This window comes from Podarcis tiliguerta (genome assembly GCF_965153285.1).
Source record: "Podarcis tiliguerta genome assembly, chromosome: 17".
NCBI lineage: Eukaryota > Metazoa > Chordata > Lepidosauria > Squamata > Lacertidae > Podarcis > Podarcis tiliguerta.
The window spans coordinates 7,592,395-7,617,032 of record NC_139550.1 but is presented as its reverse complement, the minus strand read 5'-3'; the positions used below and the strand labels follow the sequence as shown (position 1 = coordinate 7,617,032).

The 24,638-nt window shown below is 44.2% G+C and overlaps 1 protein-coding gene across 1 annotated transcript in view; it reads right to left on the bottom strand.

Moving 5' to 3' along the window:
• WRN (WRN RecQ like helicase) overlaps nucleotides 1-24,638 on the bottom strand; it is a 62,143-nt gene that overhangs the window by 18,646 nt on the left and 18,859 nt on the right. Inside the window, exons 14-27 of the mRNA XM_083419441.1 lie at nucleotides 24,087-24,195; nucleotides 22,533-22,601; nucleotides 22,271-22,353; nucleotides 19,303-19,409; nucleotides 17,456-17,643; nucleotides 16,953-17,127; nucleotides 15,327-15,508; nucleotides 13,493-13,594; nucleotides 13,101-13,193; nucleotides 10,093-10,234; nucleotides 4,841-5,011; nucleotides 4,660-4,754; nucleotides 2,779-2,851; nucleotides 701-777 (exon numbers count right to left, since the gene is read on the bottom strand). Of these exons, the coding sequence (XP_083275567.1) occupies nucleotides 701-777; nucleotides 2,779-2,851; nucleotides 4,660-4,754; nucleotides 4,841-5,011; nucleotides 10,093-10,234; nucleotides 13,101-13,193; nucleotides 13,493-13,594; nucleotides 15,327-15,508; nucleotides 16,953-17,127; nucleotides 17,456-17,643; nucleotides 19,303-19,409; nucleotides 22,271-22,353; nucleotides 22,533-22,601; nucleotides 24,087-24,195 (1,666 nt within the window). The remainder of the gene's footprint in view (nucleotides 1-700; nucleotides 778-2,778; nucleotides 2,852-4,659; nucleotides 4,755-4,840; nucleotides 5,012-10,092; nucleotides 10,235-13,100; nucleotides 13,194-13,492; nucleotides 13,595-15,326; nucleotides 15,509-16,952; nucleotides 17,128-17,455; nucleotides 17,644-19,302; nucleotides 19,410-22,270; nucleotides 22,354-22,532; nucleotides 22,602-24,086; nucleotides 24,196-24,638) is intronic.

The window sequence follows — 24,638 nt, the reverse complement described above, 5'->3', positions numbered from 1 at the left end:
AGATATGGTTAAAAAACCGTATCTTATATATGCAGATAATCCCAGTTCATGTGGTACAGTATGCAATTGGCCTCTTTAACCTTATTTTGCACCTGGCTGCAGTTGGTGGATTTTGTAGTTCACACACACACACACACACACAATCTCTCACTAAGCTAAAGCGTGCCCACACTTACATTAAAACAACTATTGCACAAAAGGCTGTATTTTCATTAGAACTGAAGATTTGATCAAGTTTTAGTCATTTAATCAGTGATGATGACTGCCTGCAGACCTGCATGTTGATGAGTTTTTAGGCCAAGTTGGTTCTGTTAGGCTGCTGTAACAGGAACTAGAAAAATATTGATTTTCCATCTAACGATGAGTGGGTTTTTGCTTATTCAACTGCATGTTGTTTTACACACCCCTCAGTCTTTCGCCAATGCATCTGTATTGTGCTTTGGCTATTGTGGTAATTTAGTCATCAATTAATCATTTAAAGGGCGGATGATTAAAGAACCAAAAACTCTTGAAATGATCGACATTACTCATTGTAACAACAAAGAAAAGCGCTTTTGTAACTGTATTGTCCCACTTACAGCGGCTGACCCAAGCAACATTCTCTAAAGAGACCATAGGAAGACTAGATGGGAAAAGGAGATCTAAAAAGATATGGCGAATGGGGGATGGGTAGAAGGTAGATAATCTTTGGAAGTATTACCTTTTAGCCGAGGATGAACTTTCTCTAGGATGAACTTTACTCGCTTCTCGATACGAAAACTTTTCATGCAAAGACATCTTCAGGAATACAAAATCCCAAAGCAGAAAATGAATACAAACGCAAAAATTTACTTTGAATAAATATTTATAGTAAAACACTCAAAATAATATCAGTAATTTGATAATGTGTTAACGGAATGCATCTCGTTTCAGAAAAACATTTTAGATTCCACTCCTGTAAACTCTCATGGAGATCAGAAGACAGGAGAATATAAAATGTATCCTGAGATGATTACTTGACTTCACCTGCCTAAGGTCTATTATGTATATATCTTATGTATTTATTTCAGTTGTGATTGATACACTTTTATTAAAGTCTTGGTATCTTACTTTATTCTATTATAGTCTACGGACTAACGGAATAAACATTATTCATTCAATCAATAAATCTTTTAATTTTACAGTATCCAAGAAATCTTTAAAACAATATAGAATTCTAAGGCTTCATTTCCAAGTCCCTTTTGAAACACCTTTCATGAGAGAAGGAATGCAGACAGAGATCTCATTTGTGCATATTGCTAAGGGAAACCAAGATTTGGTGCAAACATTCAGACAGGCGACAGCAGCTTAGCATGTCCTTCGAACCCATTTCTCTCTAACACAAACCACAAGCTGAAAAATCAAAGGACAAACCTTGGTGGTAGCTCATGGCTTATCTGAAAGAGTTAAACCACACACCCAGATTCAGACAACATGCTAAGCGAAACCATATAGTTACCTAAGCTGTGTTTTGGAAGTGAGAATGGAATGTGTTATGGAAGTGAGAGCTGGACCATAAAGAAGGCTGATCGCCGAAGAATTGATGCTTTTGAATTATGGTGCTGGAGGAGACTCTTGAGAGTCCCATGGACTGCAAGAAAATCAAACCTATCCATTCTTAAAGAAATCAGCCCTGAGTGCTCACTGGAAGGACAGATCCTGAAGCTGAGGCTCCAATACTTTGGCCACCTCATGAGAAGAGAAAACTCCCTGGAAAAGACCCTGATGTTGGGAAAGATGGAGGGCACAAGGAGAAGCGGACGACGGAGGACGAGATGGTGGGACAGTGTTCTCAAAGCTACCAGCATGAGTTTGACCAAACTGCGGGAGGCAGTGGAAGACAGGAGTGCCTGGCGTGCTTTGGTCCAGGGGGTCACGAAGAGTCGGACACGACTAAACAACAAGAACAAGCATGTTGTCCAGACCCAGGCCCGTGCTTAAGCTTTCTCCCTCCTAACTACAAGTTTGCGGGGGGGGGGGGGAGGGAGGTCTTGCTAAGCCATGGTTTGGTTTACCGTGTCCTCAAAGGCCACTGTGACTGACACAGGCACAGAGTTGTGCCCGGCACTGGGGGGGTGGGGCCTGACGTAACCCATGCAGTGTGTGTGACAACACATGCATTGCGCATTGCGTGCATGACTGTTACATTGAGAGAGGCCAGCCAGGCCTCCTCTCATTGTGACATTCACCCGCAAGGCCCTATTGGTCCATGCAGCATCAGGAAATGCCACATGGCCCAGGGCGACTTCCTGCCAGGCTGCAAAGCAACTCAACAACAACAACAAAGCTGTGTTTTGTCTGCCAGAGAACCATGCTTCGTAGAGCTGCTGCACTAACTTGAGAAGTCATCATAGAATATGCCCAACTTTTCATGGGGCTCCATATCAGTAGGAAAAATTAACCGTGGTATGCAAGCTCACTTTTAGCCAAGCCTGCATCCATCGCTGTGCAATCATCACGTGCACCGCAACTCCAGAGCAAGGAAATATGTGCCCAGGAACTGGGCAGCTAGGCTTGATCCTGCCAACCTATCATATATAGCAGGTGTGCTGAACCAGTAGTTCTCCAAATGCTGTTGGGACTCCAGCTCTCATTAGCCACAGCCAAGATAGTCAATAATCAGGAATGATGGGAGTTGCATTCCATTAACAACTGGAAGGCAACAATTTGGCCATGCCTGACAGATAGCCTGACCAGATCACTGCCTTTGACTAGAAGGCAAGAAGCGATGCAAAAGTGCTGGTTTTTTACCATACAGACCTGCTTTTCAGTTGTCAACTGAGGTGACGTTCTATAGGAGGAATTACTGGTGTTTGAAGAGGTCGGCTGATAGCTGGAAAGAGAAAGGAAATTATCTCACCTTACTGATAGCAAAAACCATTCCAACAGCAAGATGCACAGCCAAGTCTTCAAAAATTACCGTATTTTTTGCTCTATAAGACTCACTTTTTCCCTCCTAAAAAGTAAGGGGAAATGTGTGTGTGTCTTGTGGACCGAATGCAGGCTGCACAGCTATCGCTGAAGCCAGAACAGCAAGAGGGATTGCTGCTTTCACTGCGCAGCGATCCCTCTTGCTGTTCTGGCTTCTGAGATTCAGAATATTTTTTTTCTTGTTTTCCTCCTCCAAAAACTAGGTGCGTCTTGTGGTCTGGTGCATCTTATAGAGCGAAACATACGGTACTTTTGCAGAATGCAAAGTCACAAATGTTAAGGATTTCAAAGTGCAGCTTCTATTTACTTTCAGGCCAATCTCTAAGGCAGTGGAGTTCAACTCTCTGAAAACTGAGGCACTCCTGTAATATATCACCATATCCTGTGAAACCTAACCACTTTTCCCTGTCTGCCACAAACCTGCCATATTTCCCCCCCCAACGCTTTGGTCTAATAGTAAGGTTAATCCTTACATTCTAGAAGACAATTGCAATACCTTTCCCCTGCCATACAAACCTGAACAAAACAAATAGTGACACATGGCCTTATTTTGTCAAACAGAGGACTCAATTTGAACAATCAGCACAGAAAGGTTTAAACTGGGAGATGGCAACCTTAAATCGTGGTCACATTTGAAAACCGGAGAAACCATCGTGGGTACCACACACAACATACCACACACAACATAAGCCACTACCCTGATGCAACAGAAAACTCCATTCAAGCTCAACTTTTTTATTGGGGGGGGGGGCTGCCAATAAAGGCCTCTGCGGATATGTGTGTGCCCATGAGAGTTATGCTGGCACCCGCTAGCTTAGGGCCATGAGACTGCACAAGGCCGCACTAGCATTTGTCCTTTTTCTACACCAGTACCAACAATAGAGGGACGCAGGTGGCACTGTGGGTTAAACTACAGAGCCTAGGACTTGCCGATCAGAAGGTCGGTGGTTCGAATCCCCATAACGGGGTGAGCTCCCGTTGTTCGGTCCCAGCTCCTGCCAACCTAGCAGTTCGAAAGCACATCAAAGTGCAAGTAGATAAATAGGTACCGCTCCAGCGGGAAGGTAAAAGGTGTTTCCGTGTGCTGCTCTGGTTCTCCAGAAGCAGCTTAGTCATGCTAGCCACATGACCTAGAAGCTGTATGCTGGCTCCCTCGGCCAATAAAGCAAGATGAGCGCCGCAACCCCAGAGTCGTCCACAACTGGACCTAATGGTCAGGGGTCCCTATTTCCTTTACCAACAATAGAGTTCCATTTTGGTTTTGGTTTTCAAAATCATTTTTATTAATTTTCCAATAAAAACATCCAATTAAGATATCCAATCATAATATTCCAATTAAAATAAAACAAAATACTAAAATAAAATATTTTTATTTATTATAATAGAGTTCCATTTTGAAGCTCCCAGGTGAAAGCTGGGTGGGTCTATCCCTTTCTGTGTGAGACAAAGGTTAAGATCTACCTTTGAGAGAGAACTTTGTATTCTCTCTCTCTCTCTCTCTCTTTCTTTCTTTCTATTTTCATTCAGATTAATTTTTTTATTGTATTATGAAAAAGCTTCCATTTTTTAAATGAAAAAACTAAAAAACAAAACAATGTTCCACTTCAACAGGTGAGCTTTCAAAATGATCCAGACCTAATGTTTGGCAGCTTGGAAGCACTTACACAAATAAGCATTGTTACCTTCAGTACTTAGGCAGGCCATGGTTACCTGAAAAGAGACTTCCTTAAGCTCAGTTCCTCATTAGGCTGAAGCAGAAGCTTCTGTCCTGACTCCTTTCTTGCTTTACAGAGCCAGTCTTTACCCTGAGACAGACAAAACAAACTATGGCTCAATACGGGGCTGCCAAAACAATCAATTAATAGAGCACCTTCTGTAGTTGCAAACTTACCGTCTGCGTCAGCTTGCACGTGGTTGTAAATTTGCGTTGGCCAGAAACCTCTTTAAGAAAGCCCTCTAAGATCAGTTGCCGGCCTAGTGACTTCCACCAGTTCTCTGGCCAGTCCTTCCCACTTCCGAAGAGAGGATGACTTCGGTATTGTTCTGGGAGGCGTTCAGAATACTGAAATTATAAAAGGAAGAAGCCAGAAATACAACTAAAATCTGAAGAACCGTTTCAGATGTTCCCTGGACTTCCCGTTCCTGCAGAGGACCACTACTTCAGAAGTACCGTATTTTTTGCTCTATAAGACTCACTTTTTCCCTCCTAAAAAGTAAGGGAAATGTGTGTGCGTCTTATGGAGCGAATGCAGGCTGCGCAGCTATCCCAAAAGCCAGAAGAGCAAGAGGGGTCGCTGATTTCGCTGCGCAGCGATCCTTCTTGCTGTTCTGGTTTCTGAGATTCAGAATATTTTTTTCTTGTTTTCCTCTTCCAAAAACTAGGCGAGTCTTATAGAGCGAAAAATACGGTACTTCACATCGTTCTCAGGTAGAAGATGCTCACATAAATGGCTGGGCGATATCTGGTTTTCAACACTGAGCTATGTCACCAGCTAAACATAGCGATATACCAATATATCGCAATGTCTGAAATAAGGATAGAGCATTGGATGGCTTCATGGTTTTTCCTGTATCGTGATTTTTGCCAGCACCTGCTCTTGTGGTTTGCTGCCCCTGCAGGAGGCAGAAGCTGAGCCAGCAGAGTTAACAAGGGCTGCAGGAAATGAGAGAAGTGTTGGCTTGCTTCAGAGTTTTCCCTGCATTGTGATTTTTGCATAATGTGTGCGTGCACACACCTTGATTTGCAATATATTGCCAGGTCAAAAATTATGCACTCCAAACAGGTTTTGGACAATAAAGACAGCTCTTTTCAGCATGGCTGCATTGTGCAGGAGGAAACCATTCTACTGGGATTGTATTGGGGTGGGAAAAACACATAGTAACACCTTATCAGACTGTATGTGACTGCAAGCTTATTTCCATCCACACATATCATTTTTTTATTGAAAAACAGGTGATTCAGTATAGGATTACTATGTCTGCTTCTGGACTGTTGCTATCTTGCGGATGGGGTTCAATCGCATGCCAACAAATTCAGATTGTGCAATTTAAGTGGATTTAATGTTCTTGTTGAACAGAGCAACTTTTGAAAAATGAACTTTTTGCAGTAAGGAAAGTAAAGGAATAAGAAAATGCACTGGAAAGTGCAGGATAACAATTGCTTAACACCTTGCTGTATAACCTCCCTGTAAACATATCAGAATCAATGATCAATAAGCAGCGGGTGCTGCATAGCCTCCTGTTGTGCAAATGAATCAGGATGAATGTTCAACAAATACAAGTATATAGATTTCTTCTGAAAAACCTAAGTCACACTTTTCAGTAAAGCACTTTCGCTGGAGATTATCTCATGGTGTTTGGGAGGCCGATACAAATGCAAAACCGGCATGAAATTAGACATGCTTCCCCACACCTCCTCACTTTTGGAGCATGAAATCTCACCCACACTGCAAACCTAATTATAGGAATACAGTGTTGTTGCATTGACATTGGTGCTCAATGCTGTTTAGCACAGGGTCTGACTTATTTTCAGCCTTGGTTAGGAGATAGCAAGAGGGATTCTTTTTAAGTGCCAGCTCAAGTCTGTCGTGTTTGTTTAGTGCACTTTTATCTGGTTTTTAGTTGCTGTTTTTTTCTATTAAGCTGTTCCCCATGACCTTATTTCGTATTTTAATCTTTACCATGTTTTAAACTAACTTTTTTGTGAGACCCTGGAAGGGTCAACCATAGAGCCCTTAAATAAACAATCAATCTTGAGATTAAAATGCAAGAAAAAAATATTGCTGAGGTCTAACAAGCATCAAAATAACATCAGCCGCTATATTTTAAAGTTCCGTACTTTTCTTTGTTTTAACAGGGGTAGTATAAGATTTCATTCAAGGCAACTTCTTAATTTGAAGATTCCCGGGAGGACTTGTTCACCACGGAAGACTGACTCAAATTTCAAACAACAGGTGAAATCTGATCTCTCTTGTGACCCACCTGAAACCTGTTTAGGGCACACCTGTGCACATTGTTACCAAAAGAGTCTACTAGGCTGAACAAAACTGAGGATAACACAACTCTTCATAAACTATGGGTGAATGTTGTATAAGGTAAACAATGAATATTCATAAGGCGTGATTGGTAGAAGATATTTCCAACCGTAAACACTTTTAAACCCAAAAAGCTGCTGAATTAAGCTTTACAACCAGAACAAAACCTGATTAGAATTAACATTCAGCTTTCACAACAAGCTCTGAAAATAAGCAAGAACAATTAGAGAACACAGACACCTGTCGCAAGAAGTCAATAAAAGAAGCCCCTTAGTGCAAGTGATGGGAAATTTTCTGATGCACTCTAAACTCAGTGTACAAATGTTAACTGTGTATAATCTTTTGAGGGGCCCCTCCTAAGGCATTCTCTGGTTTGCTGCTGAACTTTCAGCAGTCCACAGAAAACCAAAACAGCAGCCTACAGAGGGAAAGTCTGGCCTTCCAGATTGAGTAGGTGGCAGAAGGAGAGACAGTTAAGCACTGGAAACTGCAAGGGGCGAGAATGTTGCTGCGCATGCAGTGGCGTAGCGTGGGGGGTGCAGGGGGGGCCGGGCGCACCGGGCGCAACATCTGGGGGGGGGGGGGCGCGCTCGCACTCGCAGCTCTCTGCCCCTACCTGGCTCACTCACTCTCTCTCACTGCAGTGCTGGCTGTGCGAATCCGATCCGAGCCGCCGGGTCGCCGGCCACTGTGGAGGGGAGGGTGCCAGGCGTGCGGTGCGGTGCGGAGAGAGAGCGAGGGACTATCTGGGGGAGGGACAGTGCAGTGGGGGGAGGCGCAAATTACTTGCCTTGCCCCGGATTAGGGGGCGCAAATTACTTGCCTTGCCCCGGGTGCTGAAAACCCACGCTACGCCACTGTGCGCATGGGTTCTGCTTCCAAGCTTCCCACAGGTAACTCGTTGGCCACTGGAAGAACAAGATGCTGGACTATATGGACCACTGGCCTGGCTCTTAACTCTCGTGTAAAGATAAAGCCAACTGGAAGCACAACTCCCCCCACCTCGGCCACATAAAATGTACCCAGGATCCAAGGCACCCTTGCAGTCATTTGTAATTGGGGTCCAAACCCCCACTCTCAGCAATGAAATGCTTTTTAGAAAAAACACACAGTTAAAATCCACTCCAGTCCTCTTGAACTGGTGTAACCAAGTAAAAACAGAATTTATAATACAGGCAAAATGCTAATGTTTTCCCAGCCCTATTTTGAAAAACTGTGGGGATAGAATGGAGCCCATACAGCAGGGATGTCCAACCGGTCGACCGTGATTGACAGGTCGACCCCCGGGTGATAGCAGTCGGTCACGGGCTCATTTTTGTCCACGGTGGAAAAATAACTGTAGCCCCCTCGCTCTGTCCTTCATTCACGCAGGATAGGTAAAACAGAAGATGGAGTTATCGCTGCTTGTTTGATTTGCTGCTAAGTGATTTATGACCTGCCGCCTCCCTAAAACAGCTTAGGCGTACCCCCCCCTAAAAAAAGCTCAACAACTTTGAACTCTTCCCACAACCCCAAAATGGGTAGACCACTGCCAATTTTTTATTCTGGGAGTAGATCGCAGTCTCTTGGGAGTTTGACATCCCTGCCATATAGTTTAGGCAACTAACAGTTTTACTTTCTCATCCATTTCAATACAGTGGTACCTCTAGATACGAACGGGATCCGTTCTGGAGCCCCGTTCGCATCCAGAAGAAAACGTAACTAGTGACGGCACGTCTGCGCGTGTGCGCGTTGCTTTTTGCCGCTTCTGCGCATGCGCGTGACGTCATTTTGAGCATCTGCGCATGCAGCAAAACCCAGAAATAACGCGCTCCGTTACTTCCGGGTTGCTGCGGAGCGCAACTCGAACACACTCAACATGAAGAATATTCAACCAGAGGTATGACTGTAGCAGTATTTCGAAACCCTGATAGATTGGTAAGTCAAACGAGCAGACTCTAAAAAGTGTTGAGAAGTGCTGAATAACAGTTTAACAGACTTTTTCAAACAGCTCCTGGGACCTAGAGTAACTATATTATCCCTCCTATGGTAATATTTCCCCTAAAACATACCAAACCTGCCTATATTGACATGTTATTATTGGTTTGGGGTTTTTTAGTGTATTTTTGGTCTCTGTGGAAGCCGCCCAGAGTGGCTGGGGAAACCCAGCCAGATGGGCGGGGTACAAATAATAAATTATTATTATTATTATTATTATTATTATTATTATTATTATTATTATTATTATTTGCCTGCAGGGTGTATTTTCCCCCGCAGAAGGGATTTAACATCCTGAACTGCAGCCTGAACTACTAGTTCAGTCCAGGAAAAGCTTTACCACTTCATTCTGCTGCTAAATAAACTGGCCCTTATTATACTGAAGTCACAGGTGGGCAAGCTGAGGCAGAAAGAGCGGCTTGCTTTTAGGCACCTACAGCTGAGATTTGAACCGGGGAATTCTTGGCCCCAGCTCACGCTCTAACCACTGCACAAAAGCAGCTCTCCTACATGAAACACGGTCCCCAGAAAAGCACACATAAGGGATTGTTGAGCGCTTTCCAAATGCATCACCTTTAAAGTGAGAAATTGCCAAATTTTCCTGTCTATAAGATGCCCCCTATTTTTGGGGACTCTGATTTTAAAAAATGGGGGAAGATCTATCCGTGTTTAAGACGCCCCCAAATTTTGGACATTGTTTTTTAAGGGAAAAAAACCCTAGTCTTATACATGGAAAAATACGGTAAGTCTTTCCTCCCAAAGTGCTGCACATCAGCCAGTTAAGATTCAGACCTTTCTTCCTACACATTTCTATCAAGGAATGTGTTTCTAATAGATTTGTTTCTAACTCCTGTTTAAAAACAAAAGGTTTAAAAACAAAAGGTTTGAAGGGATATCTGGATGTAATAAGTAAACAATTAGAAGTCTACACACTGTCTCTTAAAAACAAATTCATAGCCTTTCAGTTTCTGTACAAAGGACAGAGCTTCCTTTTCTTCAAGTTTGGGACGGTCTTCAATGAGAACCGGAAGGCACAGGAAAAACAACTCTCCCTCCTTCCCTCCTACACATACAGACAGCCAAGAGAATTAAAGAGCTGTTAACAAACCACCCCATAAGTTGTAACACTCACAGATCCTCTGAGAAACAGGACTGGGACTCCCATGCCAAACCTCTCGTTTAAGGCACATACTGCAGACATCAACTGGTATGCTTGCCGGCCAAAATCCTGCAAACTGTCTTCTGTATTGACCACAGGAGTACGTTGAATGTTCCTAAAAGTACAGGAACAAAAATAAGGTTTGTGTAATATGGATAAAACAACAACAGAGGTCAAAAAGTGTGTGTCCCATGAGAGCACACACGGGAGCAAATTCTGGTGGGGAACCTGTGGCCCTCCAGATGTTACTGGCCTGCAACTCCCATCAGTACAGCCAGGACGGCCAATGGTGAGGCATGATGGGAACTGTAGTCCAGCAATATTGGGCCAGTCACCGGTTAACCACCCTTGCCAGTGTGGTGTAGTGGTTAAGAGCGGTAGACTCGTAATCTGGGGAACCGGGTTCGCTTCCCTGCTCCTCCACCTGCAGCTGCTGGGTGACCTTGGGCTAGTCACACTTCTTTGAAGTCTCTCAGCCCCACTCACCTCACAGAGTGTTTGTTGTGGGGGAGGAAGGGAAAGGAGAATGTTAGCCGCTTTGAGACTCCTTAAAGGGAGTGTAAGGCGGGATATCAAATCCAAACTCCTCTTCTTCTTCTTGCTCTAGGCCAGGCGTCCTCAAACTCAGCCCACCAGATGTTTTGGGACTACAACTCCCATCATCCCTAGTTAACAGGACCGGTGGTCAGGGATGATGGGAATTGTCGTCTCAGAACATCTGGAGGGCCAAGTTTGAGAAAGCCTGCTCTAGGCAGTGTTTCTCAAACTTGGGTGCCCAGCTCTTGCTGGACTACCACTCCCATCATCCCTGGTTTGCCCTAGCTTTCCCCAATCTCCCATGTCTCTGCTAACTGGCACGCAACGAAATGGATGCAGCACCTCTGTACATAAAGCTGTGTTCCTGGAATGTAAGCCCCCACCCATCATAATGCCGATCAACTCATAGGAATGATCAGCATCACATCCTGCAGGCCACGAGTGCTCAGGTCTGTGGCTCAGGTGTGAACCAACAGGGTTTGAAAAGAGGAATCGCTACAGCAAGGGAGATGTGAGAAGAGGCATTGTCATCATAGCTCCAAAAGGAACCTCTATCCCCTCTCCACAGCTCGCCTTAGACCACACGGTCAGGCAAACTTCAGATTCTGCTGCAGAACAGGGGTGGGTGGTGGTAAAGTCCATAGATTGCTAGGGATGGGGAAAGTACTTGCCAAAATGGGGCATGCAAGAACCGGATCTTTTATGAGAAAAGGTACGATACAGAATATCATAAGGTCGGGCAATCTGTTGCCATGATGCAAATCCTTAGAGCGTTTGCATTGTGTCTTAAAATATAATATTCCTACCGTTCAAGCTACATGACCGAGCAAATAAAGCAAAACAAGGAGGTTCAGCTCTCTGTGTAGCGTCTCCACCATTATACAATTTTATTTCTACAGTCATAGCTCGGGTTGCGAATGCTGCAGGTTGCACGTTTTCGGGTTACGGACCACGCTGAACCCGGAAGTACTGGAACGGGTTACTTCCGGGTTTCGGCACTCGCACAGAACCACTAAATCGCACTTTGTGCATGCGCAGAAGCACGGCAGACGCGGCGCAACAGGTTGTGAACGCTGCGGGTTGCGAATGTGCCTCTGGTATGGATCACGTTCGCAACCCGAGGTTCCACTGTAAATACGGATGGCGGGGGAGGGTGGGGAAAGAACAGCAATTAAAATGCAGGCATGAAGTAAGGCAGGGGAGGCCAACCTTTTATTACTGGCAGTTAGGTCAGGTTGTGGCCGACTCTGGGGTTGCGGCGATCATCTCGCTTTATTGGCTGAGGGAGCCGGCGTACAGCTTCTGGGTCATGTGGCCAGCATGACTAAGCCGCTTCTGGCGAGCCAGAGCAGCACACGGAAACGCCATTTACCTTCCTGCCGGAGTGGTACCTATTTATCTACTTGCACTTTGACGTGCTTTCAAACTGCTAGGTTGGCAGGAGCAGGGACCGAGCAACGGGAGCTCACCCCGTCGTGGGGATTCAAACTGCCGACCTTCTGATCGGCTAGTCCTAGGCTCTGTGGTTTAACCCGCAGCGCCACCCGCGTCCCAACCTTTATTGTACATCAGCCATAAATCAAGTCCGAAGTATGAGCTTGTGATGCTTGGGTGTGCACAAGAGTACAGTACACAGCTCCTTCTCCTCAGATCTCTGGCTGCAGTTGTGCCTCTAGTCTAAGGCCATGCTGCAGAAGGCCAGGGTGTGTGGGGGGGGGACAGATAAGCAGCAGTATAAGCCTGTCTTTGTGTCATATTACCAGGCCTGCAGGGCCACATGACTTATGTCCAGATGTGGCCTTTGCCAGAGCAGGCTGGTCAACCATGAAGTATGGAAGAGGCCCTGGTTAGGTCAAGGAATTTAGGATAAGATTTAATATTTGACTTCACAACTTGAGCTCAGTGCCCACAGTCGTTCTCCAACATAAATTCAAAGAATAACTTTTCATTTTTATTTCTTGGCTTTTTAAGGATGGATTTTAAATTTGAAACTAAAGAAGAGAAGAAGAAGAGTTTGGATTTGATATCCCGCCTTTCACTCCCCTTCAGGAGTCTCAAAGCGGCTAACGTTCTCCTTTCCCTTCCTCCCCCATAACAAACACTCTGTGAGGTGAGTGAGGCTGAGAGACTTCAGAGAAGTGTGACTGGCCCAAGGTCACCCAGCAGCTGCATGTGGAGGAGCGGGGAATCGAACCCGGTTCCCCAGATTACGAGACTACTGCTCTTAACCACTACACCACACTGGCTCTCATAATCAGCCATAATCCTGCGAGTCAGCTTTTGATTGGGAATCACAGGATGGCATCTTGTACCGTTTACCCTAAAAGTAACAACATTTGAAGAAAACTTCATTAACAGAGAGCCATTAGAGACTTATTGCTGCTTGTCATATAAGCTGTGGGAAGACAGTTCCAAACCTTTAATCTTTTGGGAGGAACATTTACCTGGATCTGCAATTATCGCAACATTTTTCTGTTCCCATGATACCCGATGAGGCCTTTCGGAGTTGTTTGTCTTCGAAATGTGACAAAATGATTCTACCCAAGAGAACATTGGGAATTAAATAAAAGAACAAGAATTTACATGTTAAATTCATTGAAGAAAACAATGAGCAGAAATCACCATCATTAATTAGTTCACCTGGGAGCTAATTTATCTTGCTTGAATCGTCCCGAGACGGGCATATATTTTTTTTTCAAAGTATGAGCTTCAAGGTGCAAATACAAAAATGTACCAGAATGCAAGCGGCACTTTTCAGAACTTTGAAAGATTTTCATTGAGCTGTGCTGACAGCTCCTGACTGTTACTTGCTAAAAGATACAAGTATAACACGTACTTTCTTCGGCAGCTATTCGAGCCGAGGTATTTCTCAATCTTTGCCATCATCTTCAGTTTGTACAGGCGAAATTTATCATTACGTATCTCACTGAGTAGGTGTCTTCAAAAGAAAGTGGGAGAGAGAAGTAGAAAATTAGAGATGAAACGTTCATTATCTCCCTGTCACCTTCCAAGAAAATATAAAATTTGCACAAACATCCCACACACATACTTTTCATGCAATATAAATCGGTCATAGCTATAAACGGAGCAAGAAATGAAGAGCGAGGAAATGCACACTGAAATTTCATATAGTCATCATCCATATATTGCCATGCTGTCACGATTTCTCTAGTTATATGCAGATACAGTGGTACCTCGGGTTACATACGCTTCAGGTTACATACGCTTCAGGTTACAGGCTCCGCTAACCCAGAAATAGTGCTTCAGGTTAAGAACTTTGCTTCAGGATGAGAACAGAAATCGTGCTCCGGCAGCAGCTGGAGGCCCCATTAGCTAAAGTGGTGCTTCAGGTTAAGAACAGTTTCAGGTTAAGAACGGACCTCCAGAACGAATTAAGTACTTAACCCGAGGTACCACTGTATTCTGTCTATATAAAACAGACTGACACCACAGACAGAAACTGCAGTCTGACTGGGCAAAGTAACATTAAAAACAATGAGGTCACAATTTTATAACACATCTCAAGCATATAAAGTGTTTCACATACACTGGGTGGGATTCAACTATGTGTTGTGTGTGTGGAACTAGGCCCACTTGCCCAACAGAACTCCCCTGTCTCCTCCTCCCATACACTCCCTAAATATGCTCTGGGGGTTGGGGGGTGAATCCCAGAACAGGTTTAGGGGACATGTGAGGGATGAAGGGGGTGGGGGGGAATCAGCAGACCTCATTCCTCGTGTGCATATCCCACTTAATGCTACACTGAATTCCACCAACTACCTCAGTGGTCATGTTCTGACATCACACTAAACCAGAGTTTAGAGTAACAAGAACAAGATGCAGTGAGCCTTGGGCTCTTGCATGCTCCATGTTCTTCTGTGCCCATCAGAAGGAGTTCAGAAGCTTTTGCTTGAAAGTTAGCTAGCACGGTTGGCCCTGTGGTCTAAACCACTGAGCCTCTTGGGCTTGCCGATCAGGAGGTCGGCAGTTCGAATCCCCGCGACGGGGTGAGCTCCCGTTGCTCGGTTCCAGCTCCTGCCAACCTAGCAGTTTGAAAGCACGCCAAAAAAGTGCAAGTAGATAAATAGGTACCGCTTCAGCGGGAAGGTAAACGGCGTTTCTGTGCGCTGCTCTGGTTTCGCCAGAAGCGGCTTAGTCATGCTGGCCACATGACCCGGAAGCTGTCTGTGGACAAACGCCGGCTCCCTTGGCCTGTAAAGTGAGATGAGCGCCACAACCCCAGTCGTCTGCGACTGGACTTAACTGTCAGAGATCCTTTTTTGTTGTTGTTATATTTATATATTGTTTCACACTCTCAGAGGCATCCCAAAAAGATTTACAATAAAAGATTGTTTGGACCAACAGTAGCTTTTGTGTTGCCCAAACCCAACAGACCATGGTTGATCTTAACTATGGTTTGTTTGAAAAAGGTTACATTCAAACATTGGATTATGAAACTGGCATGTTAAGACAAACCATGGGTAAACATTAATAACAGTTTAAGACTGGGCTGGCAAGTTAAAATGTGGTTCTCTGAAATCAGAAGCAAAAGCTTCCAAACTCCTCCTTGTAAGTACATGAGGAGAGAGGAAAGCATGATCCCCAAACCCACTCTGGATCACTTTTACCATGCTACTGTGCCTATATGGTGGGCCAGTAGCATTGGTTACCTGTTGAAACTCATGTCAGCTGGCGTCCATAATACATAGCAAGAGGCAGGAAGCCCATCACGACCAGCCCTTCCAATTTCCTGGTAGTACGATTCCATTTCCTTTGGCGCTCCATAATGAATAATTGTCCGGATGTCTGCTTTATTGATGCCCATTCCAAAAGCTACAGTCGCTACTATACACTGAAAAATAACCACCATATCAGTTTTTAACTCCACTTTAAAATTGATGCATGGAAAAAAATTCAATGTGCTTACAACAGTTTAACGTGTCCAGCTACACAAAGTATACTATGGCTATGTCTCCAGTTGCAAAGCACTCATTAAAGGCAATGAAATCAAAGTCGCCAGAATGGAGCTATATTGGGCACAGCCCAGTAAAAGGTACTACCTGAAGGTCCAGTTTAAAGCAATAGAACAAGCCATGCAGCCAAATCCTATGAACATACAGTGGTACCTCGGGTTACATACACTTCGGGTTACATACACTTCAGGTTACACACTCTGCTAACCTAGAAATAGTGCTTCAGGTTAGGAACTTTGCTTCAGGATAAGAACAGAAATCGGGCTCCAGTGGCACGGCGGCAGCAGGAGGCCCCATTAGCTAAAGTGGTACCTTAGGTTAAGAACAGTTTCAGGTTAAGTATGGACCTCCGGAACGAATTAGGTACTTAACCCAAGGTACCACTGTATAGTCAGAGGCAGGGGCTTACGAAGTGGGGGGTGGGCCGCTCTGGGTGCCACTCTGGGTGGGTGTGTGTGTGTGTGTGTGTGAGAGAGAGAGAGAGAGAGAGAGAGAGAGAGAGAGAAGATGGACCCTGCCTCTCCTCAGCAGTCGCGGGTGCACACAGTCAGTGTGGGCGCCGCTCACACAGCGACCGTACGGGCCACCGCACACGAGCGGCAGCCCATATGGCCGCCTCGTGTGAGTGGCACCAATACTGAGGCCATCTTGTCAACACCCCCCCCCCTCCCGAGTGGCACCCAGGGCGGCCTCCGTAGGGATGTCGTGTGTGCGTCACCGGGCAGGGCGTCCCGCCCCAGGTCCCAGAAAGGGTTCCTCCGCCACTGGTCAGAGGTATTGCTGAATTCAATGGTATTTACTCCCAGGTTAAGTGTGCATGGAATCACAACCTTATTTGCAACCAGTTTAAATTTTATTAATGTCACTGGGACACAGTCAGAGCTAACTTATGCTGGATTGTGGCTGCTGAGCTTGGAAGGAAAGTGGGAGGTGGGATTTGGGACATATTTAGCGACTAGGATGCTTCCTCCTAATTTCCCCCTGTACAGTGGTACCTCGCAAGACAAATGCCTCGCAAGACGAAAAACTCGCAAGATGAAAGAGTTTTTTGTTTTTTGAGTTGTTTCGCAAGACGAATTTCCCTATGGGCTTGCTTTGCAAGACGAAAACGTCTTGCGCCTTTTTCTTAAAACCGTCAATGCATTCCTATGGGAAACCGTCAATGCATTTCCTATGGGAAACCGTGCTTCGCAAGACGAAAAATTCACAAGACGAAAAAAACTCGCAGAACAAATTAATTTCGTCTTGCGAGGCACCACTGTATATCCCACAAAATACAACCACAGAGCTTCTTATGGCAAGCAAACAGCATGTCCTTCATACCTGAATTTCATCTCTCATGAATTTGTGGTGGATGTCTCGCCTTGCTCCGACTCCCATGCCAGCATGGTATGTTCCACAAACAATGTTTAATTTTGTCAGCTCTGCAGCTACCTGTTCAGTTGTCTTCCTTGATGGGCAGTAAACAATAACAGGGCCTTCAAACTCATAACTAAATCTAAGAATTTAAAGAAGGAAAAAGCAACTGTGTGTGACATAGATCTTTAGGATAGCCAAGGAACGAACAAAGAAAATACGTTAGCCTTGTGACAAATCTTTCTTGTAGATTTTCTCCTTGAATACTGGCTCTATTAATCTAATAATAAACTTGGGAAAAAATACTGATCTACTGTTGTGAACTTTCAACACAGTTGAAAGTGTTATTGGAGTAGAAGAGCCTTTATTAAAAAATAAATAAATTTAAATAAATATTTAGAAACGTTTCTTTCCAGCGGCAACCTTGGAACACAAAATTTGCGGGCGAAGGAAGGACAAAGCACACTAACTTGTCTTTTTTAACAAGGAACTGCTGTATGTCCGCGATGATATTTCCAGTTTTCCGCACTACTTCTAAGTATAAATTAGGCCGGTCAAAGCTGGTACATGTGACCTGGGGAGTCTTAAGGTTCAGACAGTTTATGATGTCCTCTCTGACAGAAGGGCTTGCTGTTGCAGTTAACGCAACAATGGGAACCTGAAAAGAAAAAAGAAGCAGAAATCTGGATAAAAAGAAATCAAAGCATTAAACTCTTTTTATACCATAATCCAAAATTTAAGGAATAAAGAATAAGCGGGCACTCTGTGATTTGATTTACTCTAATTGGTGTGGCAAGTGTAAATATATGCAGGAATAAAGCACATTGTTTTCAGTAGGGTCAGATTAAGTTTCCCAGAAGAATTCTAGGAGGAATCTAGGAAATATCCATCATCACCTTCTCCTTCAATGTCAACATTTGCAGTTACAGTGAACATTCACACAGGTTATCATGATCCATATTCTGGCCTTCCTCCCACCACTTCCCTTCCTCCCCCCCAAAGGTTGTGAGGCAACCTTGTGCATGTAATGCTCTCCAGACTGGGAGTGAGCTGCAGGATCATACACTCCCCTTTCCGCAGACCATTAATTTTTTCTTATAGCCCCAAAGCTCAATAGCACAATTCAGCCATCTTGCCAAAGCAGGGTTAATTATCATAGAATCATAGAGTTGGAAGAGACCGCAAGGGCCATCGAGTCCAACCCCCTGCCAAGCAGGAAACACCATCAGAGCACTCCTGACATATGGTTGTCAAGCCTCTGCTTAAAGACCTCCAAAGAAGGAGACTCCACCACACTCCTTGGCAGCAAATTCCACTGTCGAACAGCTCTTACTGTCAGGAAATTCTTCCTAATGTTTAGGTGGAATCTTCTTTCTTGTAGTTTGGATCCATTGCTCCGTGTCCGCTTCTCTGGAGCAGCAGAAAACAACCTTTCTCCCTCCTCTATGTGACATCCTTTTATATATTTGAACATGGCTATCATATCACCCCTTAACCTCCTCTTCTCCAGGCTAAACATGCCCAGCTCCCTTAGCCGTTCCTCATAAGGCATCGTTTCCAGGCCTTTGACCATTTTGGTTGCCCTCCTCTGGACACGTTCCAGTGTTAGCCACCCCTCCCAGTTTGGTGTCATCTGCAAATTTGATCAGGATGCCCTTGAGTCCATCATCCAAGTCGTTGATTATGATTTAGTCTGTTGTCTGTTTTGGCAAACCAAAACAAACCAGGCAAACCAGGCAGCCAGCACACCAGAATCAGAAGCCAAGGTTTGCAACCAGTTTGCATGTGCCTATTACAGTACAGCATGATGTACAGATTGGAAAAAGGGGATTGTGGCTGTTACTGCTCTTCCATTTTTATAGCGCTTCGGCCTCTGGGAGTGTCGAGTAGTTGGAAAACAAGAGCAGGTGACCACAGCTAATATACCTGGAAGTTCAAACCATCTTTAGCATAATTTATGGTTGGCATGATTCTGAATTGAGCCTATGCTAATATAAACATTAATGTGTAATCACAGAGGGAAGAGTATGTGGCGCAGGCATAGGCAGCCTCGGCCCTCCAGATGTTTTTGGCCTACAACTCCCATGATCCCTAGCTAATAGGACCAGTGGTCAGGGATGATAAGCATTGTAGTCCCAAAACATCTGGAGGGCCGAGGTTGCCTATGCCTGATGTAGCAAGTTGCCCATCTGAAACGGAAACACAAGGAATAATCAACAACTATACACAGCGCACAGAGATCAAACATTTGTTTTAAAGTTCATCTATGTTCAAAAAAATTAAATCAGGAAATTTTCTTGCAATGACTATACTGTACCTTAGGAAGATGTTTCTTCAACAACCCCAAAGACCTGAAAGAATTCCTGAAGTCATGTCCCCATTCAGAAATACAGTGAGCTTCATCAACAGCTATCAGGGTGATGCCTAAGATGAGTTAAGACAGGCCTGATCAGGTGGTTACAGAGCACTTACGACAGTATAGATTTCAGAGCGAGCCAATTGGTATACAGTGGTGCCCCGCAAGATGAATGCCTCGCAAGACGGAAAACCCGCTAGACGAAAGGGTTTTCCGTTTTGGAGATGCTTCGCAGGACAAATTTCTCTATGGGCTTGCTTCGCAAGACGAAAATGTCTTGCGATTCTTGCGATTTTTTTTCGCTCCCCACCCCCTTTTTCTAAGGCACTAAGCTGCTAATAGCCTTTTAGCAGCTAATCCGCTAATCCCTTAAGCCTTTAATAGCCGCTAAACCGCTAATAGCGCTAATCCGCTAATAGGGTTGCTTCGCAAGACGAAAAAACCGCTAGACGAAGAGACTCGCGGAACAGATTCTTTTCGTCTTGCGAGGCACCACTGTATACACTTTGCAAATTTAACCACTTATGCAATACTTTGAATTAGCAGATGTCAGAATCCAGAGTGACCCAGACCTCTGGGTGTACCTCATCTGAGGAAGAGGCCTAGGATGCTGCAGTAAGCCCTGACACACCTAAAGCACCCATTAAAGCAGCCCAACTAATCCAGTCTTACAGACACCTCTTCAGACACCAGTCTTACAGCAAACCTCTACATGCACCGTGGATCAAATTCTTTCCTGGACCTCTACAGTGGCACCTCTGGTTACGAACTTAATTCGTAGGTCCGTTCTTAACCTGAAACCGTTCTTAACCTGAGGTACCACTTTAGCTAATGGGGCCTCCCACTGCTGCCGCACTGCCGGCACGTGGTTTCTGTTCTCATCCTGGGGCAAAGTTCTTAACCCAAGGCACTACTTCCAGGTTAGCAGTGTCTGTAACCCGAGGTGTTTGTAACTCGAGGTACCACTGTATAGCTAAGACAAAGGTGGACCCAGTGGAAGACAATGAACCAGTAAAGAAGTGCTGCAAGGAGGCTTCCAGATCCGGTGTCTACTCAGAAGAAAGCTGCACTTGTAGCCCAGCTGATGTTCAGAAAGGCATGGATCTGGTTGAATTAGTATAATAAAACCTCTGTGTCTGCCTTTAAACTCCTGCCTAGATTTCGGTTTGTCTACAGTAGTGCAACTGGGTTGCTAATGAGCAAACTTGAATGCTGATCAGACGACCCAGTTAACATTCATGCCAGAAATTATTCTAGTAAGCTTTAATGCTGATTGGAACCTCAAATTAACCTGTGTCATTGAACTCCAACTACTCCCAACAGTTTAGCCACCTCTTTACTAAAGTTAAAAAAAAGAAGCAGCTATCACTTGGCAGAAATAAAACTCTACAACCTAATTGCAAACTTATGTTGGTATTTCGCAGAAGAGAAAGGGAAAAAGAAAAATGTGCTCTCCACTGAACCTTCCCAATGCTCTCATAAGTCAAGGTCTACAAAAAGTTATCTTATCCTCGCACTCCTACATCCTTTCCCATACTAAGTTTCTGGCAATTCTCAGAAGCGAAGAAGTACAGAGCACAGACAAGAGGGACTTCAATTAACAGAAACCTTGGCTGACTGGATCAGAGCCAATGTAAACATTGGGGAGCCCAGGTGGACAACCAAGAACATGCCAGAAGTCATTGCTCTGATAAGAGCTTACTCTTTTTATCTGACCCTGAGGCAGGAATGCCAGCAGGGGCATCGCAAATTCCATACAGTAGCTGGCCTTGAAGTTAACTATGCAAAGCTGCAATTGACCAAGTCTCAACACTAGCTGGAAAGACCAAATATCCTTATCAGCTAAGGCCTTGCTCTCTTCCCAATGTATTTTGGAGTACTTACAATCAACAACTTAGCCCAAATGAGAAGAAGAAAAATTGACCCTCCTTTTAGGACTTGAAGAAAGGGAATAAAGCTTTCATAGTAATGGTTCTCCCAAATATCTTTTTTTCTATTCCAGACTTTGCCTATAGACAATCCTTCCTTTTCTCTGTGGCAATGGCAGAAATATTTGGTAGATTTCTGTCACTGGAATAAGAAAGTACGGCTGGAGGTGGGGGCGGGTGGCAGCGAGTGTTGTTGTTGTTGAGTCGTTTAGTCGTGTCTGACTCTTCGTGACCCCCTGGACCAGAGCATGCCAGGCACTCCTGTCTTCCACTGCCTCCCTCAGTTTAGTCAAACTCATGCTGGTAGCTTCAAGAACACTATCCAACCATCTCATCCTCTGTCGTCCCCTTCTCCTTGTGCCCTCCATCTCTCCCAACATCAGGGTCTTTTCCAGGGACTCTTCTCTTCTCATGAGGTGGCCAAAGTATTGGAGCCTCAGCTTCACGATCTGTCCTTCCAGTGAGCACTCAGGGCTGATTTCCTTCAGAATGGAGAGGTTTGATCTTCTTGCAGTCCATGGGACTCTCAAGAGTCTCCTCCAGCACCATAATTCAAAAGCATCAATTCTTCGGTGATCAGCCTTCTTTACAGTCCAGCTCTCACTTCCATACATCACTACTGGGAAAACCAGAGCTTTAACTATACAGACCTTTGCTGGCAAGGTGATGTCTCTGCTATTTAAGATGCTGTCTAGGTTTGTCTGCTTTTGAATTATGAATAATGGTACCTATGGTTACGTACTTAATTTGTTCCGGAGTCCGTTCTTAACCTGAAGCTCCACTTTAGCTAATGGGTTCTCCCACTGCTGCTGCGCTGCCGCGCGATTTCTGTTCTCATCCTGAAGCAAAGTTCTTAACCCGAGGTACTATTTCTGGGTTAGCGGAGTCTGTAACCTAAAGCGTCTGTAACCTGAGGTACCACTGTAGATAAAACTCCTAGCAATTCCAAGAGCAGCAATCCCTTCTGAATTTTTTTAGCACGATCAACTATTCCCTCTTACCAATTGTTCTGTCAAGTTCCTCAAGCCATAGCAAGTTCCCCGAACAGAACTCTGGGGTAATGTAGACAACTCTATAGTGGCCCCTAGCAAAAAGAGAGAAAAACAGCAGTGAGCTCAAGTTCAGCCTTCGTATGTTTGAAATTGCTCTTTCATGTTTACTGTACCTTGTAAAGTTCTTTAAAAGCAACTTTAGTACTCTACCTAAGAAGAGGCACTTTATTTGCCTAACCACCCTAAAAAAAGGAGAAAAGGCAAGGCTTACGCTTTGATTTCCCCTCTGACATTCTTTGACTGTGCTGATCCAAGAAGGCAAGCTTGAATTCCTGACATCCTACAAGAAAACACCACAGTTTTATTATGATTTAGATTGTAATACCCATTGGTGATAAACAGTAAAAATCTGGCTGCACAGTGGCTGTTCTCTAAGTAGGGCTTTCACTAATTCGCCATAAAAAATAAGATACATTTTACGTTTTCACTTCCCATCTATCACTTTGCCTTCTAGAGTAGTATTACAGTGGTACCTCGGGTTAAGAACTTAATTTGTTCTGGAAGTGTGTTGTGGCGATCACACAGGGTCCCCGGATGTTTGATGGTATATTGATCCCTGTGCCACCACTGTGATTGCTTCCCCGCTGCCACCATCCCATTTCTCTTCAGGTAAGCATGGAGTCCAGACAGTTGTTAACATCAAACCAAATAAACAAGTTTATTTTATAAGCATTAACAAGTGTATGGTTTCAGATAATTTTTCTTGTCAGTTTCTTAATCTTAGTTTCTTTGCCGGCCTATACCTTCCTAATAACTTCTAACTGATTATCCCAACTGTCTATCTGACTCCTCTTAACAGATTCTCTCACTCTCTCACATCAAACTATCCCAACCCACAGACTTATCCTCCCTCCCTCTTCTCTAACACCGGACTGACTCCTCAACAACTCCAACTCTAACTCCTCCCCTTGGGTTCCCACTTGCGAAATCACTTCACACTCATTTAACCCTTTCCTTATGACCCAGCATGATGTCACCTAACCCAGGAGGGCAAACACCACATCCGTTCTTAACCTGAAACTGTTCTTAACCTGAGGTACCACTTTAGCTAATGGGGCCTCCTGCTGCCGCCACGCAATTTCTGTTCTCATCCTGAGGTAAAGTTCTTAACCCGAGGTACTATTTGTGGGTTAGCGGAGTCTGTAACTTGAAGTGTCTGTAACCCAAGGTACCACTGTATATGTAGAGGAACAATTGAACTTCCAATGTCGCATCCGAAAAGGGATTTTGGTGCAGTGGGGTGGGAGATAAAACTGGCGCATTTCCTCATGCACATTTCCAGTTCAACACTACATTAAGGATATGCTTCTCGGGGACATCCGATGCATGGTTGTGACATCGTATGTCTTAGAAAATGAAATTCTCTGCTACAGAAATATAAAACCTTCTAGTTCATTTCTTTTTATTAAAGAAGCTTTAAAAAAAAAATAGACCCAGGAACATCTCTTTTGCAATGAAGGAAAGAAAACAAAGACGACAGCACCTCTAAGAGAGAAAAGGTGCTACATTTGTTTTACGCTACACTTTTTTGATAGGTTTGGACATTTTTTGGATTACAGTTAAAAAAACCAGAGACAAACATATCCTCAAAGTTTGATGCGGCTGGGAAAAGACAACAGGTCTTCCAATTTATTGGTTTAAAATATGTTTTAGGCCACCTTTTAGGGCTGCTTTCATCACAAGGCTGCTTTCATCATATAGGCACAGGAATCACAATATATAAAATGAAGACAAGCCCATTTCTTCACGGCAGGCCTAGACTTACTCAAGTTGTAGTACTTGGTCTTCCATCAAAGAAATAAGGGGAGAGATTACTATTCCAATTCCTCTTGTATAAACTGGTGGAAACTGAAAGCACAAACTTTTTCCATATCCTGAAATAATATATATTGAATGAACACTTCTTGAATGATAAGGGAATCTCATTGGAAAACAACATTTCCTTTCCTCAACCTCCCTAGTTTGTTATCAGTCTTTATAGAGAAACAGATGTATATGATGATATTAGCTTATTAGTGGGTTTATCCTCATGTCTATGTCAGTACTAATAAGGACCTTCTACAACACTTCAAATTAAATTTTTACAGATGTAGAGAAAATCACAGCAAGGCTAAAACTGGCACAGAATTTAATGAACCAGCTCCAGTCCTATTTGTTCCAGCGACCTCTAGATCAGAAAAATAGAATAAGATGTACATGCGGCTGCACATCTGGTGCACAATGTGGCAGCAAGAATGCCGATAGGAACAAAGCGGTCTGAGCATATTAACACCAATTCTGGCACTATGTTGCCTAGTTAGCTAATAACTTAGTACAG